Source organism: Lissotriton vulgaris, chromosome 5 (assembly GCF_964263255.1).
Source record: "Lissotriton vulgaris chromosome 5, aLisVul1.2, whole genome shotgun sequence".
Taxonomy (NCBI): Eukaryota; Metazoa; Chordata; class Amphibia; order Caudata; family Salamandridae; genus Lissotriton; species Lissotriton vulgaris.
Genome location: NC_141693.1, coordinates 1,966,870,846 through 1,966,889,705, shown reverse-complemented (window position 1 = coordinate 1,966,889,705; position 18,860 = coordinate 1,966,870,846). Strand labels below are relative to the sequence as shown.

Genomic DNA, 18,860 nt, shown 5'->3' with positions numbered 1-18,860 from the left:
TATATATATATATCTATATATATATATATATATATATAGATATATATATATATATACATATATATGTATATACATATACATATAAATATGTGTGTGTATGTACATACATATATTTTTCTTTAGGTCTTTAGAAACGCCTTCATTTTTAAAGACATTGTGCACTAATCATGTGAGAATATGGAAAACTCTTCAAAATAAAAAAAAGTATTTAACATGCAGAAGTCTTTCACCTTAGTGCATCAGAATAAATTGCTGCCCACCTTACGCCAACCCGCCCCTCACCCTGCTGGCATTAATGCGGCCCTCGAGCATGGCTCAGGCTTGGATTAAACCCCACAGGTTTAATCCAAATATATGACATGATACGGAATTACTATATTGCAAAAAAGTCTTATCCAGTTTTGAGTGGGGATTCTCCACCCATAACATTTTGACAGGATGTGCCACACAGACCATGATCCTAATGTCAATATATGTGATTAAGAGTTCCCAGGCAATGGATTTACAACTGTGAATTTAGATTAATATTTCATTCACATACACAGCAAACCGCAATAATGGGAGGAAAAGTCCGATAGCTAGCAAAGAAATACACACATTTACTTGTATCGTTTGGGCACTTGTTTATGAAAAATGCTTCCATAAGTGGATGTATTCAGTGTACCTGTCTGAGAATAATGGATAAATACTCACACCGACACTAAGTACTGCAAGCATATGTCAGAATCACAACTACCTGTCAAAATATACACGTATATGCTGAACATTAAAAAGTACACTTTAGCAATGCAAGTGAGCATTCAAAAACGTCCTATGTTGAGTGTATATTAATATACCTCCTATCTCTTGGTCATTCTCTCTCTCCACTTTTTGACTGTCTTATGGAAGTCTTTGCTCTGCCTCTTTTTCCCAGTTTTTGACAGTCTTATACCTGAGAGTAAACGAGTATCTTGATCGACACAGTGAACAATATAACTTTGAAGTTACCTATCTTCGTTTTTCTCAGAAAATTCTGCTGTACTCTAAATATGAATTTTACACAAAAACTTCTACCATACAAATTTCTGCAACAGAAATACTGACAACATTAAATTCTTCACTGACAATATCTACGCAAAAACAAAAGGCTACACCTACTGCCAAACACTTGCCCTCAAGTAAGCTTACACTGAAGTCTGGGTAGTAAATTAACAACGTTTTAGAAATAGTGAAAAGTAATTTTGCCCAAAATTACCCATTTTTAACCAGGAGATATTTTGGTAGGTTGAATATAGGTGCATGTGCACATTAAGAAACCCAATATTTTTGTTGTCTAGTGGACATTTTGATTCTCAAAATGTTGAACTGGATGCAGAATGTTGAGTTTTTTTTCAGTGATACTGTTGACAGTACATTTATTTATGTTGATATTTGGTTAAAACTGCTCTAAGCCTGGAATGGATAATAGGTGCTTTCTCAAATTGAAGTTCGTGCAACCTACCTTTGACACGAAGGACCAGTAACGGTAACACCTTTCTTCCTCATCTGTGGCGAACTCGTCTTCGTATCTGCAGACTATGAGGTCTGGACTTTCTATATCCTCGCATTGATGTGTTGTCATGCAGGCAAAGGCGTCTCCATTCAAGAACACAGCTGTTCCCCACATGAACATGGGGAAAAAAAGTCGAGGCCAAAATCGCCGAGGAGGCAAGCCGGCAAACTGAGAGCAAGACATTTGTCCCCAGCGCCACCTCCCCCACTTGAATGTCATCACATTTAGTATGGAGAAAGCAACCCCTGGAAGGAAGAAAAACAAAAATCCAAACCACAAATTGTGGTCTCTGTGGCATGGGCATGAAAATGCAAGCTGTAGCATATCCTGGAGACCCACAAAGATACTCCCCAGCACTCCCCACAGTAAGAGTCTCAAGGGGGCCCATGTTGTCAGGTCTTTGATTGGTGATCCTGATGAATAGGAGCCCGACTCCACCTCAGTACGTCTCACTTCAGAAGACATTTGAAAATGATTTGTGCCTCACTTCTGATGCCTTAAGTGATATTACGCGGAGTGAGATGTCCTCACACACCTTGTGTTTCGTTTAGCGGCGTCTGACTTCCCATTGGGAAATGTCCACAGGAGTCTGTGCTTAAATATTGCCGTCCACGCCCACAGTTGGCATGAATTGGCATAGGTGACATGAGGTACATTAGGAAGGTATGAGCAGTGTAAATTGATTCAAGCCATTAGTGGAATATTAATGTGCCATCCAGCTCTCATTACTCCAAACACTTTTAGCCGAATAGTAGTGTTGATGTGTTTTAGGGACAGAGCAGGTCCCTCACCAATAACTTAGATGAAAGGGATTAAAAGAGGCATCAAAGTGACTGCATCAATACAAAGCCTTTGTCATATGTGCAGTTGTCCACAAAGGCCATGACTTTATATGAACTTAAACAGGAATTCAGAAGAATTTTCCAGGAGTATTCTTTGGAAACTTTGTGAAATCCAGAAATTTCAAAATCAACATTAAAATGGAAGTGTAAATTTACAACTTAACATTTAAATATTTCTTTGAGAATATGGAATACTTGAGTGTTTTTCCCTTTTATATTCAATTATATCCAAGCAGCTACAAGAAAATACCCTGCTCACCAAACGGACTGTCCACCCGCTCATTTAGAGTTGGGCTGTAAGAATTCTGTCAATGGAGCCCCGTCAATGGAATATTTTCTCCCACGGCCAGATTGAGTAGGGGTCTGTTGTTCTTATATATGCTACTTTAAGGTTCCATATAGAACCTTTAGGTGTTGTCATGGTGCTCTGTGGTGCCTGTTCTAAGACGAGTCAGTTGGTGCCTCTCTTCTATGCTTAGAGGAGTGGTGGCTCGTTGTACCCACGAAATAAAGCATGTGACGAAAATACAGTGTCCTGTGTTAAATAGTCTGCCCTTGGGTCACAACACGATTTTTGGCTACGACCGGGCGAGCCACCGCAACATTTTGCTGCTTCATTGTATATGGCATGAAGAAATAGAGAAGGTGTATTCACAGCCTGAGACAAGGTGAGGAGGTCAAAGGGAAGGGTTGGAGTTTGCTCTGGATGTCAGCTGGTGTCATAACAGGGTCGTTGGAAGAAGGACTCTACACCATTAACCCTACTTAAGCTGAAGGGTATAAACACTTTTTTTCCTGTCCATCACTGCAAGGAAACACCTGGCAGTAATGGACAGTAAAAAACAAAATGATAACCACACCATGGGAAAATACTCCTGCCAGCCGTTCCTGTCGTAGCTAGTTGTCCGCAGGACCAGTGGACAACTGAAAATGTGGTGGACCAAGGTCCCCAGGGCTACCGGAGTTAACTCTGTCAAATTCTAAATGAGGCCCTCAGACTGGACTTGAAAACCCGTGAAGATTAAAATCCATTCATTGATATTAATTCTATCTAAAATAATCTGATTCATTTTCTCCTTGATTTTTCCAAAAGTGTACAGTTTTGGGAAATGTACGAAACATGTATGTTGTATGCTACACCTCTTCTGCATTTCCAGCATAAACCTGAATCTATTAACCCGAATATTTTCATCTTCTGTGGTGTCTATTGTAGCTTAAAGCATTGTTTTGTTGGGATACTCTACCGGGCATACTAATATGAACTTTCTGGATTGATAATAAAAAAGTATTCCAGTAAGGTTCAATTATTTCGCTCCCCATCACATCAATGCCCTTGACTTTTAGAGAAAACCTCTATATATGCATAGCATTAGTACAGTTGTCATTGTTAAGAAAAGGAACTACCCATACAAATATTATGCTTTTCAAAATCCAACCTAAAATTCTTGTTTGCATTAATTTATTTACCCGTTCTCTCTCATTCCTTCCCTCTTTCTTTCTTTATAGCTCATCCTTCTTTTCATTTCTCTCAATTTTCATTTTTATTTTTTCAAATTTGTGTTGTCATTATTCTCCTTATATTTTTCTCCTTTTTGTGTTTTTTATAAATTTCTTTTTCAATATTCTGTCAGTTTCTTTCTTCCTTTAAGTTTCTTTCACTATTTAACTTTCTCCTCTTTTCTATTCTGTTAGTTCTTCTCATGCTCTCTTCTTTCAGTCTTTCTTTCTTTCTTTCTTTCTTCATACTCCAAAGGCCAGATTTTGAGTTTAGCGGGTGGCTGTCTGGCAGTCAGGGTTCTGGAGGACATTACGTCCTGCCAACCTGACGCATTACCACTTATTAAATTTAGAGATCACTGCCGGCCAGCAGTGATCTCTGTCCTTCAGAGGAACCGCCGTCACAAATAACTAATGATTCACACATTCAGGGAATTTATTCCCTGGGTGTGAGTGTAATGATCTTTTTTGCTATCTATGACTGTCATGCTTTTCTTGACAGTGACGTCAGAAAAAAAATCTATCTCACCATCCACTCTAAATAGGGTTGGTGGTCTGATGGCTTTACTTCTACGCCCCTACTTTTTGGGTCATCTGAATACATTTTTCAGTAGTAGAGCCAGTGGGGGCACCATCATTGGAAAACTGTCCATCCACCGACTCAGAACTGAGCAAGCAGACCTGAGGAAGGACAGAAAAGGGCTAGATCTGCTGTCTGTGAAGTGAAAGGAAACCCGAAGGACTGGAACTTCTTCTCCCTCTTGTACCCTTGACAAAAAAGACAACTACCAGGGTCATAAAGCAGACCCCCGGTACAAGATCAGGACAGGCCCCCAAAAATCTACTCCCCCACTCGCTAATGCGAGTCAGATTTTATCAGGGTGAGCTATTTGTAGGGCCCACTGGTCCGTTCTGGTGAGTGAACTCGAGCTGGCAAGGAACTGTTGCTGTGTTCACTCCGAAAGTGAATGCGCAATAAAGGTGCCTTTACATCTTATTTTTATCCTAACACATTTGCTTTCTGTTAAAAAATAAAGGTCAAATGTCAGCTTAAGTCTTTTAATAAATTGATGATTGTTATATCTTAGGGATTGGCAAAGTACACTGTCTGACAATCCTTGTGAAACATGGCTGTAGGGTGTCAGTGTGTGTTTTTTTAGCATACAATATTTAAATATAAACATGGACAAAACGAAGATTTTGACTTTTGGTAAAAAGTCCCAAAACTTTAGCTGGTATATAGGTCAAACAAAACTGGAAACTGTAAAAGAATATAAATACCTAGGCCTATGGTTCGAAAGCTCCTTAAAATGGGGGACACATTTGGATGCCCAAAAAGCGAAAGCATCGTCCTCCATCTGCGCCCGGAAAAAATTCAATAAAGACTATGGGGCCATGTCACACAAACCATTGCTAAAAGCTTATGAAGCTATGATCCCGCCCCAAGTACTGTATGGAATAGAAGTTCTACATCTCAGTGGTAAAGGAGGGTGGGATCGGGAGGAAGGCAAGGCCCTAAAATGCTACTGTCCCTACCCTAGTCTGCTATGATAAAAGCAATAAGAATAGAGACAGGAACAATAGCATGGAATATTCAGGCTCAAATGTCCCTGGCAAGATTCTGGAAACGTCAATCCCAAGGGGGCGCACAGAAGGTTTCACATTGGTGCAGTGAGGAAGTCAGGCATTAAATCCAACAGAAGAGTTTTTTGTACAGCAGACATGCTGAATTCACATATTTGTAGGTGCAACTCATGTGATAATGAAGAAAAATTCGGCTCAGTGAAATGAATATTTGTTCAGGATTGCATAATTTGAGACCAGTTTATGGGTCAAGAGCATTAAAGTTAGGTCAAGAAGATTATTTCAGTCACTAGACCCGCAGGTCTGGTAACAGCCCAATGATTTTATCAGGCCTGTACAGAGATACAGCAAGCTACAAGGTCATTCCTGTAACTTCCCAGCTGGTCAGTAGCAACTGGACCTTCACTGAGCCCTGCTGTTGGTATCTGCCTGACATCTTGTTAGTTTCTAAGGGCAATAGCGACTCGCAATTAGCGAGTCTCAAAATGGGATGTACAACAGTGTCAGAGACACTGTTTGCGATTCTCAATTAGATCACAAATTGTGAGGCTCATGAATATTAATGAGCCACTCGCAATTTGCGACTTCATTCTGAATGGCAGGCCCTTCCAGGTATGTTGGCCTGCTGGGTTCAGCAGACCACCATGTCTGGGACTGCTTTTACATAAAGCAGTTTATTTTTTCTCAAATGCAGCCCGTTTTCCTTAAAGGAAAACGAGATGCATGAAAAAAATAAGCTTTTTCGGTTAATTTTTTAAGGGCAGTTTGTGGTCCCTTGAACCACTGCCAGCCCTTAAAAGATATTTTCAGAGCCTGTGAAAAAGGGGAAGGGGTCCTCCAGGGACCCCTTCCCATTTGTGACTCCATTACCACCCTCTTGAAAAGGGTGGTAATTTGCACGTGTTTTGCAACCACAATTGTGGTCACAAAACATTGGTACATAGCTTTGCGGTCACTATTAGGAAGGGAACCCCCCTTCCTAATAGCGAGTCGCAAAACCTATTTAGCGAGTCGCAAATAAATTGCGACTCGCTAAATAGGCTTTGTGGATGTCCCATTAGTTTTTTGCAAGCGCAAACAGGTCGCAAATCCTTTTGCGCATGCAAAAACAGGTCGTACATCTGGCCCGAAGTGCCTTCCCTGAGGTCCTGCGGAGGGTTTTAGAGGTGTACTCCTGTGGTGGATTGGGACTTAACCCGTTAAGCGCGCCGCAAATTCCGCCCCAGTGCGGACGTTCGATTGCGCTAACGGGATCCGGACGTCCAACGGTCGTGCGCAGCACTAGCGAGGTAGTGCACGCGACGACCGTTGGACGTTCGCAGCACTGAACGGGTTAAAGTGTTTAGTCTGAAGAAAAAATTTTGACCAGCATGAACCTAGTTTGATGTCTCCCACCTGTGCTCCATCGTGTTCAGTCTCAAATTTTGCTTACAACTGCCATTGGCTGTTATTGGCATTTTGTGCTTTTTGGTGCTATTTCAACATAAAAGTTTATAAATTGATATCTCTGGTTCCCCTTATTTGATGTTTTTCATTTTTGGGTCATTTTCTGTAATAAATGGTACTCTATTTTTCGAATTCGCGATTATATTTTTATTTTGCACTGTAACTTTATTGCTATTTTGGTTCCTCATGAATACATCACACTTTGCCCTAAGTTAAGCCTATTTGCTCTGTGCCATAGTTGAACTCTGGTTAATTAAGTGACTTTAAGGTTTCACCTTGACAGAGGTTGTGTAAGAAATTAGGATTATTTGAAGCAGTATCTACCCACGTAAACTAAAACCACAGTTTCTTATATTGGTGTTCAGCGGTAGGATCCGGGACTTGTGTTTTGCCGTGCCCCTTAGTGATTTAAGTTAAAATTAAAGTTCCCTTTTGTAATTTGAAATCAGAATCAAATTTTGATTTTGAAATAGACTTTTGGTTTTTAATTTGGCCTCTTTTGAGTTTTCCTAAATTTCATTCCTATTGTCAATTTTTGAATGAGGAAGATGGATGTGTGAGGAGAGGGGGCTAAGACCAGTGACACAGTCCAAGAAGGAGGACTACCAGATTGCCCTCAGAGCCTGGGAGGAAGTATGTCTATTGCAGTCCCTCTCTCAGGATCAAGAGGATGAGGTGGAGCGGGAGGAGGAAACAAAGCACCAAAAGAATGCCCCCACGCCCCCCCAACAGCAGCACTGTCCAGAGCAAGGAGCAGTGTCCTCACATGGGTTGTCCACATGGAGCTGGAGGACAGACAGGCAGAAAGGGATTTGTAGTTGCAACTCTGGAGTAAAAGACGTTTGTTCAGGCCCTAAAGGAGGATAAAGTCATGCTGGCCAATCAGAGGGGCCAGCCAGAGTTGAAGCTGAGGTTCATAAGGGCATCTGAGCCCAGTGAAGATGGTGGCAGCGACACCTTGGTGTGACTAGGAGGTAGAAAAGTCCACATCTCCAAAGCCCTGGACTTAGCTATGTTGTGGTGGATAACATAGATAAGTGATATGGAGCATGTGAGTTGACCCTACTAATACATAGAGTCCCAGAGGCGAACTGGGGGCTAGTCTGTCCACATGATGCATTTCCCCATGAAGGATGCCCTTATCTCCAAGTTTGGTCATAACCCTCAGACATATTGTTCGGGGTTCAGCGAAAGTCAGAAGCAGTCACATGGATGGATGGTCATGGGTGGATTTTGTGAATTCTTTCAGCAAATCACTGGGTGGTTGGTTGAAGGTCAGCAAAGTAAATAATTAGGATGATCTTTATAATTTGATATTGAAGGAGCACATACTGAGTAATTGTTTTACAGAGTTGTACCAGCACCTGAAGGATACCAAGGTCACACTGCCCAGAAAGCGTAGGAAGGGCACTGACCTCTGGATCAGTACCAGAGTGTCAAAGAAGGTACCTGCGGACCCCAAGAAAGGTGAACAGGATCCCCACAAGAAGAAGGGAGGGGGAACAAATATAAAGAGCTCTTTAAAGGCCCCAAAAGAATCGGGAAGGGAGTCCCATTGCTGTTCAGACCATAGGAAGGGGGTGGGGTGAGAGGTAAGAAACTCAAAGGGCCCTACCAGCACATTTTCTATGGCAGTCTCCAGTCAGTGCACAGTAAGGGATATGCCACCTCTTCCAAAATGGAGCCCTCCAGTGGTGTGCTCACACCAGATATTTCCAGTAGAGGATATTGTCCCAGTAAGTTTTGAGTGAAGTGCAGCTCTCCTGGGTGACCCATGAGTGCGCTGTCTCGTAGCCTTACAAAATTTTTGCTTTTCTTTAATTTTACCTGAAATAAGTGCTTTAGGGCCTGCAACAGACAAGTGTAACTATCTAGGCCAGTATGTGGAAGATCGGACAGGGCTCTGTGGTGTACATATGCCATCAAGTTGGTGTAGGCCATGTACACTCTCTCCAGCCCAAGATTCAGACCATCATGGCCTCTGAACCTCCCAAGACACAGTCCCAGACGATGGTCTTTTTAGGCCTTCCTATGTATTACAGATTTATCAATGTATATGGCACTATTGGTTCCATTGACTGAGCTGACCTCCAAAAAACAGCCAAAGAAGGATCTAAACAGATGTTATTTGACTCAGTGAAGGAAGCTATGTCTTTAGCACCAGTACTCGAGGCACCTGACACCAGTGAATAGTTCCTTGTACAGACAGATGCTCCAGAGCATGGCATTGGAGCTTTTCTTTCACAGCTGAATGATGGGGTTATGCACCACATCTAGCCATCATCTGCAGATGGCTACTACCGAGGAGTGCAATTGAGAGGGAAGCAGTTGCAGTGGTATGGGCACGGACTAAACTGAAATCATACCTGTTAAGAACTCTTTCCCGGGTTCAGTCAGACCATAGGCCCATCATATGGCTAATGAATATGCTAATCCTACACTGCTGAGGTGGTCCGCCTTCATATAGTGTTTCGTCTATAGGCTTTCCTGTTTTCAGTTTCTATTTTTGGTAAATTCTGGTGGTGTTTTTTCAGTGTTTTCCAGTGAGCTCAAACTCTTTAAAAAAACTGTGCTTTTCAGTGGTTACTCAATTTCGCCCTATAAAAAAACAGCAGAAACAGTGTTTTACTGGTGTTTATGGAATGCTTTGCTTTTATTATTGCTTGATTTCTTCACTGATGCATGGTGTATAGATAGTGAACGTACAGTGTATAAGAGGTCCAAATACATTTTTACAAGTCAAACTTATTGTAGTACACCATACAATATTTCTTCAGTGAATCTTTGGAAAACAGACGATTCACAATAACGAAAGAGAAGAGCAACCTGAATTGAAAAATGTGGTCATTCAATTTCTCCCAAGAGGAGTCCAGAAGCTGCTTCTTTTCCCTTCAACAATAGAGTTGAGGTTCAGTTTACCAAACTAATGCAAGTCTAACAAAACCAGCACAATAGTCATACATGCATTAGCAGCCTGCTGTATTTGAAAACGCATGGGGATTGGTGGTTGACATGGGAGCAAAAATGTTTAGAGTTGGAGTTTAAATATTTTATCAAATATAATTTGGAATGTCTAACACTTTGGCGCTTCATTAAGGCAACTTCATAGTAGAGCCAATGCATAACCAGAGTAAGGTTTAACAGTTGCTTTTTGCTGCATGTTTTTTTTAGTGTGTGCGTTATCGCCAACCCTGACCTAACTGCCAATCTCCTTGTACAAGTACCCCCAACGAATGGTGCAGCCTATATGCCAAATTAGCCTCTCCTGCAGCCCAACATTATGCCCCCCCTCCCCCTCCCAGTGTAGCACTGGGAGGTCCAAGGCACCACCCAGATAATCTTCCTTGCTCCCTGTCCTGGAGGGAGGAGGGGGGCACAATTAGCCTTCTGATCTTTTCGCTGCCGCTGTGCCAGACACTCAAATTATTGCACTCAACGCCGCCTGTGTGCCTACCAGCACGCCACCCACTGTTCCTTCCATCTCCAGCAAAAGACACACAATTGATGGACAGAATGCAGAAGAAATCAAAACATTCACCCCAAGTCAAGAGATCTGGGTTAAATTCATAATTTTTTCTCACCATTGCACCCCCGTTTAGACCTGGCCATATGCAAATCAGTCTTGACCCTGTGCCTCATGGGAACAGTCCAGCCGAACTGCCAAGCCAGGTCCTCCCTGGACTGGAAACAAGCATCCTGGGACCGGTTTTGTCGTCTCACCCCTCTTCAGCCAGGATAGCAAAATTGTTTAGAGTTAAAATATTTTATCAAATATCAAATATAATTTGGAAAGTCTAAACTTTGGCGCTTCATTAAGGCAACTTCATAGTAGAGCCAGTGCATAACAAGAGTAAGGTTCAACAGTTGCTTTTTGCTGCATTTTCTTTTTTTGGTGTGTGCGTTATCGCGGACCCTGACCTAACTGACAGTCTCTCGTACGAGTACCCCCAAGGAATGATGCAGCCTATATGCCAAATTAGCCTCTCCTGCGGGCCAACATTATGCCCCCCTACCCTCCCAGTGTAGCACTGGCAGGACCCAGGCACCACCCAGACAATCTTCCTTGCTCCCTGTCCGTCAACGGTGGGGGGGAGGGGTGGAGGGGCAAGGCACAATTAGCCTTCTGTGATCTTTTCGCTGCCGCCATGCCAGACACTCAAATTATTGCACTCTCAGTCGCATGTGTGCCTACCAGCACGCCACCCACTGTTCCTTCCATCTCCAGCATCATCCCTGTGTGTCCTTACTGCCTCCTGCCATGAGAGCCCCCCGCCTTCATGAAGGTGACCGCCCGCTCCCCAACCACCTGTGCAAATTACCTCCACCCTCCCTTGCATTTCTCCCTGTATTGTTATTGTTACTAGGTCTTGTATAGCGCGCAGCTGCCCCAAAGGGGCGTCTTGGCGCTTCCAGCATCAGTAGAGCGGGCCAAACACCATAACAGAACACCACCAAAAGAAAACCACAGAGACTACGTTAATGGAAAAATAAAGGTTTTGATGGCTTTCCTAAAGCTCCTTTGCATGCTACTCCGGAACTGATAAAGGATTAGTATAGTGAAATATGAAGTAATTTGAGTGGTGGATATATTATTTAGGTATTTGGATAGAGAAGGGTAGGTAGCAGGACAGAAGAGGGGAAGTCATTTGTATTTATATAGCGCTTGTTGCCCCAATGGGGTTTTGAACCGCTTTTTTGGCGAGTAGCACGCTACTCTGGAACCCATAGGATTAGTGTTGACTTAGTATAGTGAAATATAAAAGTACTTTGAGTTGTGGATATGTTAGTCAGTTAATTGGATTGAGAAGGATGGGGAAGGGGTAAAAAAGGGAAAAAGGTTTGCATTTATCATACACTCATAGATTTTGACCCCATTGTCTACTTAAAAAAATTAGCTACAGCTCGGACAGTGGTTTGTTCTAAGGCAATGACTCATACCTATGGAAAGGAACTCTGGTTGGAAAATGTGCAGGCCACATAAATTCTTATTAAGTTTAGTCCCAAGGTTTGGTATAATACCTCTGCCATTTCCCTAGGTAACATTTGGTTTAGTGGTCAGCAGAATAGCAACCTGTGCCTCGTCTATCTAAATGCCGCCACCCCCCCCCCCATGCTGTGTAGCAGATGGGGAAGGGTCAAATGTTAACATTAATCCTACCCAGACAATCTAATTAATCGAATCACTGACTTAGATATTTCTCATCAGCCAGCCATTACCATTGGTGTTTTATTTTATTTATTTATTTTTATTTTAAGAGTTTGTATAGCGCTGGCTAGACCCGGAGGTATCAGAGCGCTTTACATGAGGTTCCACAAAATTACAAGATTACATTAGTTCCAATTTACATCAGTTGCTAGACAAACAATTACAAGAGCATAGAAAACGAGATAAGTGAAGTGTAGAGGGGAATGGGGTAAAGGCAAAGGGGTGGGGGGATATACGGCAGAAAGACGAAGGAAAGTCTGCCCAAAGTCCGGCTGGGTAGGTGAGGGTCGAAGGGGAAGTCCCAAAACCCATTTCCTCCATAGCTATCAGGTAGCTCCACCGGGCTTTGGCCAAATAGGTAGGTCTCAATGGGAAACATTTAAGGAACATGGAGGGCAAAATAAATGGAGCGTAGAGGGCAGGGGACAGGGAAGGTGAGAAAGGAAGGATAGGGGAAGAGACATCAAGGAGAGACGAAATTAAATCTGTCTAAAGGCCGACTGGGTAGGTGACGACCAAGGAGGGAGTCCACGGCACATCTCCTCTATAGCTACACCAGGTAGCACCATTGGGCATCAGACAAAATAGTTCAATCTCAATATATTGAGAGAGGAGAGAAGGAGAGACATAAATAGAGGGAGGATGCGGGAAGAGACGACAGGAGAGATGAAAGGAAGTCTGGCTAAAGACCGACTGGGTATGTGACATCCAAGGAGGGAATCCCCGACCTGTTCTCTATAGCTAAGCTCGGTATCTCCATCGGGCATCAGACAAAATAGCATGATCTGAAATGACGAGGGAAAATTCACAGGTAAACAGGGAGGGGACTAGGGTCAGGACAGGTGAGGGCAGAGGTCAGTAGCAGGAGAGTAGAGCGGGGAGGGGTAGGGAGTAGGTAATTCAGTAAAAGTTTGCATGGATCTGCTTCGAGTCATTCAAAAAGCAGGTCCGTTCCTTCTCAGGCGCCATCTTGAGGTTAAAACGCCGGGTGAGATTTTGGCCAGAAACCTCGTGTTGCTACGACCGGTTGGAACGGCGGCCACAGCGTCAGACACTCCCGACCATCCGATGTCCGGAGATGGTTGAAACAGTTGTTTAGGGGGGAATTAAGTGCCTCACTTAGTTGATGAAAGCAGGGCTTCAGCGGAACAGAAGCTCTGAGCAGCCAAGTTGGATCCTGGCTCCTCCTCCTTTCCCTTGAGGGTGCCGGTGAGAGGTTAGATGACAAGTCGAGAAAAATAAGAGCAGCAGACACCCTGTCACAGCTCGTCCTCCATTCATCAGCAGCTAGGACCTGTGTGGTTACAGGGCAGCGACCTGCCTTTCCTGGAGAATGTACAAATGTATTTGGCTGTCATCAGCACCACATGCTAATATAGGTTCCCCTCTGGTAGGTAATAAAGACAAGCTGACATCCATAACAAAAGCATTTCCAAAGTGCAGGATTTGAACGCATTCATTATTTGAATTGCAGCTGGACCAGAGGCGAACGGTGTATGCTATGTGTTTCTAAATTATCCCTACTGAATAAATGTAAGCAAGTAATAATTACTGCCACGCACGCCATTCTTAGAGCTTTGGGGGCCAGGAATAGTATGAATTGGTGGCAGCGGCCGACACGCATTATACTTTACCTTTAAGAAATGTATACTTGTATTTTAGGGTGGGGAGGGATTGACGCTGTTTTTAGGTTGATTTTATTTTGGTGATATAGGATATGTGAAATACAGAATGTTCTTACTGGGCTGATTTTGCACTCTTTCACGAAGCACTTGCACTTTCCCCGCTCTCGGTCCCCGTTCCACCGCAGTTGAGTGCTGTTTGAGTGGAGGGACGCAGCTCCACCCACTGATCTCGCTCTCCCTGCATCGTGAGCTGTATTTAATTCACATGTGTGCTCCGCCGTGCAGCGGACGCTCTCAGCTGGCGCGCTAAAGGCGCGCCCATCATCGACCGGACTGCGGCCAGCGCCAGCCATGCTGCCCCATGGCCTAGTCTGGAGGAATCATTCATCAAGAAAGGAGCTTTTAGCCTTCAATGTCAATCAGTGTGCGATGCACCACTGCTGTAATTTAGCCTATGGGGCACTCCCTAGCTCGTGTCCCGCCTTCAGTTGGGCCCCGGTGGGGATTGTCAATCAGGAAGGACAGGCTGGTCCCAAAATAAGGAAGATTAAGCACTCTACTCAGATTAGAGCATGCCTAATTAACTGTAGATCACTGGTAAAACACGCAGGGGATATATGGCCACTCCTTGCGGAAAATGAGTGTGAGGTTGTTTTTCTTACTGAAACATGGTTAAAAGAAGACTCCATGGCAGTGGTGGCATTAGCCATCCCTCAGGGTTTTAAAATCTGCGGCCCTAATAGGGATGGTGAGAAAAGAGGAGGAGGAGTCGCTATTATTTTCAAAGACTCCTGGGAATTAACCTTGTCAGTGCTGGTAAACATGGATAAGATCGAAGGGCTCAACTTTTGTATTAAGGTTAGCCCGACCTCCTCTTTCACCAGCCTATTGGTTTACAGACCTTCTGACTGCAGTCCTGGTATACTGTTGGATTTCTGTAATTTTGTGGTCCAAACAATCAATTTTGTTATCTAATTATACGGTTTAAGGGGACTTTAACGTTCATATAGACAACAGTAATTGCACTCAGGCTTGGCAACTTGTGTCTTCCCTCACTGGGGCTAATCTGACTCAACATATTATTGCTCCCACACATAAAGCAGGACATACCCTCGATTTGGTATTTTCTAATATCCAGAATTTATACATTGATACCCCAAAGCAGTTGCCCTGGACAGACCACTGCCTTATACCCTTCTCCTTTAGCTTAGGAAGATCATTGGCACATGCTAAAGCCCATTCCTTTTTAAAACGGAACTGGAAATATGACTGAGGAGTTTTTAGGGCCTACCCTGCAGACAAGCCTACCTGATTCATCAGAGGATCCCAATGCTGATACCCTGACCTTTCATAAGTGGATTCCGCCTGCAGTTGAGTCCATTGCCCCAGCTAGATTTTCCAAATCACTGAGAAGTTCACCTTCCGCCCCGTGGTTTTCGGAGTCCCTCAGGTCTCTAAAAAGCAGTTGCAAACACCTGGCGCGCCAGTGTAGGGTGGAGTACTGTGTCGCCTCTAAGCTGGCTTATAAAGCCTCTTTGAAAGAGCTGCACAGAGCAATTAAGGTGGCTAGAAAAGATTACATAGCTGCACGGATTAATAACTCTGATGAACAAGGCAAAGAATTGTTTAAGATGGTTAATTCCTTTCTTAAGCCGCGCAACTTAGCTACTGATGTTTAGCCGTCACACTTACTATGTGAGGAACTCTCTGACTGTTTGACAATGAAATTCAGGTGGTCTACAGCTCTTTTAAAGATGGAGTAGAAACAGTGAAATCAGATGTCAGTGAGAGGAGTGACCCTAAATCCGTTCTATCTTGTTTTGCCCCTATTTCACAACAGGAGGCATTGGCTGAGATGCTGAAGTGCAGGTCAGGTGCTCCAGGGGACCCTTGCCCCCCAAAATATGGAAGGAAGTAGCTCACTCCGCTGTTCATGTGTTATTACACATATGGAACTCCTCTCTTGGTTCTGGCACCTTCCGTGATTTATGGAAGCATGCCACACTTCTACCTTTGAACAAAAAAACTCAATGTTGATGCTGGGGTATTGTCTAACTATAGACCTATTTTTCTACTGCCGGCACCAGTCAAGATGCTGAAAAAGGTTGTCCAACGTCAATCCGCTAAATTTTCTGAGAGCAATAATATTTTACACGATACTCAATCTGGCTTTCGTGCCGGCTTTAGTACAGAGACGGCCCTGGTAGAGGTGGATGAATCAGTGAGGGAAGCGGTAGACTCAGGGGCATCAGCCATGCTGGTACTCCTGGATCTATCTGCCGCATTTGATACAGTAGATCATGATATTTTGGTTCAACGCCTTCATGACTTCGGCATTAGGGGAACCGCCCTGAAGTGGGTGAGGTCATTCCTCCACAAGTGGACTTCAAAGAGTTGCTTTACAACCTTATCAGCCTGAGCAGAAGCGCCTGTGGTGTGGGGTGCACCAAGGATCAGCTTTAAACCTACTGCTGTTTAACATCTATTTGGCCCCCCTGTTTTCACTTATTGCCAAATGGGGGGTCAAGGCAATATCTTATGGCAATTACACCCAGCAGGTGTTCCCTTTTAAAGACCAGTAGGCTGATTCCTTTAAAGGCTTCAAGAATTGCCTCAAAGATGTGGCAGCTTGGATGAATAATAATACATTAAAATTAAATGCTGAAAAGACAGAAGTGATGTTTTTTGGGACCAACAAGACTGTGGTGGCCGCAGGAAATGGGGATGCCACCCACCCCAACACACACTTTCAAAAATCTAGGAGTACAATTGGAGGCTGATCTGTCTTTTTGCTCCCATATTCAGCAAGTAACATCCTCCTGTTTTGGAAAATTGAGGTACCTAGGACATTTTTACACCTGCTACCACAAAACTGCAGTCGAACCATAGTTCATGCACCTGTGACGTCCAGGCTGGACTACACGTATGGCCTTTGTCTGGGCCTACTTGCCTACGTGGTTAAGAGACTACAATTGGTTCAAAATGTGGTGGCGCAATTGATTATACGCGTACCCAGTGTCAGCACATCTCTGCGCATATTAAGGAACTGTATTGTCTACCGGTGGCCAATCTAATTAATTTTAAGGCCTTAACTTTGGCTTTTTGGTCGTTCCATGGCCTCTGTCCCATATATTTGAAGCAACGACTATCTGCCTACAAACAGACTCGCTTGTTGCGGTCTAATAATCAGAATCTTCTTGTCACCCCACGAATTAGGAAGGAGCGTTGGGGTGGCAGATCCTTTGTGGCAAGAGTGGCTAAGCTCTGGAATTCTTTACCACCGGCGTTTCGACAAATTGAATCAGAATGCCTATTCAGGAAGGCAGTTAAGACATGGCTTTTTAACTTGGATCAATGCCATTGGATGGCTGGTGTCTGACCTTTTTAATTCCGCTGTCACTTGCGCCGGGACACCTCCTTTGGGAGGTAGATGTTTTGCGCTCTATAAATAGCTGTATTATTATTATTATTATTATTATTATTATTATTATTATTAACACCTGCAAAAGTGTGAGGGATACTAGTTGTCTTGGTACTGTCAGTGGCAGCAACAATGGATAGTTTAAGTTGCAGTAGCCTTCTGGCCCCTAATTGTTTACAAATTGAGCACTGCATGTGAACCTTAATTATACAGGGCCAGATGAGACCAAGCATGAACTCTGCGTTGAACCTGATGCTTTTATCCTATTGACTCTAGGTGACTGTTTTTATCTGATATGCTGTTGATCTATATTGCCCTACTTGTTTCTTTCACCCATCCTGCTTCCTCTGCACTCCCCAATTTCATACTGCTCCCGTTGTTTATTGTCCCACCTTTTCCATGATTTCTTTCACTGTGCTGCTTTCCTTTGTGTACCTAAACAAATGTAAAGCGCTCTGATACCCACCTGAGTAATGTTCGCGCTATACAAAACCTTAAATAAATAAAAAGGCAGTACAGGAAGGCATATGCCTGAAAACACACACTGCGCTGTACCCACATATTGGGGAAAAAGGCCACCTTGCACCTTATAACTTCTTCATGATACTAAATAGTACCTATAAACAAGTTTGTATTGCTTTATTCGTAGAATTACTTCCTGCTGTTTGTGTCCTCTAATTACTAATCAGGGTTAATTGACGCAGATGTAGAAGCCATGTAAAATGCTTTCCATTTGTATTTGCTGTTTGAAGTATGTGCCGATAATGCGGTTTTACTTCTCTAAGCGTTTAACTCTTTGCCAGGGGTGTTGGTGCATCGGCTCCCTCCAAGTATGCTATCAGGCACGGAAAAACGCCTCGCAATGTGTTTCCTTTTAACTTCTTATTTTCCTCACCAAAACCCTCTCTCGCAATGAAAAACATTTAAAACCTGGTGAAAATTATTCCTTTACCAAACTATGAGCGTAGCCATGATTTTCTTATGTTGTGGCCGAGCTTCCATCCGTTTTAGTCTGTGAACAGAAGACAATCTAAAGGCGCGCTAGTGGCAGCCAGCAGGTTATGATCATGCCCGAACACAAACAATAAAAACAAGATAACATTGCATTACAAAGCCTAGTGCACTTTTCAGTTTTCTGTGAATCAAGTTTATGGGAAATTAATCCATTTGCCCAGGATCACACAGTGGCTCTAACTAGGGTCTGCGGGTTCTTGCGAATAACTTAGCCAGCAGGCCATATTTCCGGAAATTATTTTTGTGACTGCCTGTTTCTTTCTTGAGTGTTTAGAAGGGCTGTTTCTCTGTTGGAGGGTGGTCTCCAGCTCTCTCTCATGCGGGTCGGTGTTTATCTCAGATGCCTATTAATTCGTGCATAAGGAAAGCAGGAACTCGTTTTCACTGCTAATCTTCACAGTAATGACGCCCCAGGAATGGCTGCCCTTTGGTGAGATGATGCCTAGGCTTCGAGTAATGTTAGTGATGATGACTGCCTGCCGGAGACATGGTTGTGTCCCCTACCAGCGGCAGGACCACGTAAAACTTCTTCCTCTGAGGCTCATACAGTCACCTCCCCTTTACAGGATAACAAGCACGGGCTCTCCCTTCAGTAAACAAACATGCCCGGCCTTTACCGCTCTGCATACTTAGAGCCTGTGTCCACCCTTGTATTTGTAGTTCTGACTCTGCAGGCGGCAATAAGTAGCTAAGC

The 18,860-nt window shown here is 43.5% G+C and overlaps 1 protein-coding gene across 2 annotated transcripts in view; it reads right to left on the bottom strand.

Moving 5' to 3' along the window:
• The window catches only part of LOC147717900 (uncharacterized), a 132,276-nt gene that overhangs the window by 87,800 nt on the left and 25,616 nt on the right, over nucleotides 1-18,860 (bottom strand). The window contains exon 1 of one of the 2 annotated variants that reach the window (XM_086924668.1): nucleotides 1,481-2,088. The exons of the other annotated variant lie outside the window; for it this stretch is intronic. Within the exon in view, the coding sequence (XP_086780794.1) occupies nucleotides 1,481-1,996 (516 nt within the window). The 5' untranslated portion in view covers nucleotides 1,997-2,088. Of the gene's footprint in view, nucleotides 1-1,480; nucleotides 2,089-18,860 lie in introns of those variants that run through there. 2 annotated transcript variants of the gene reach the window in all.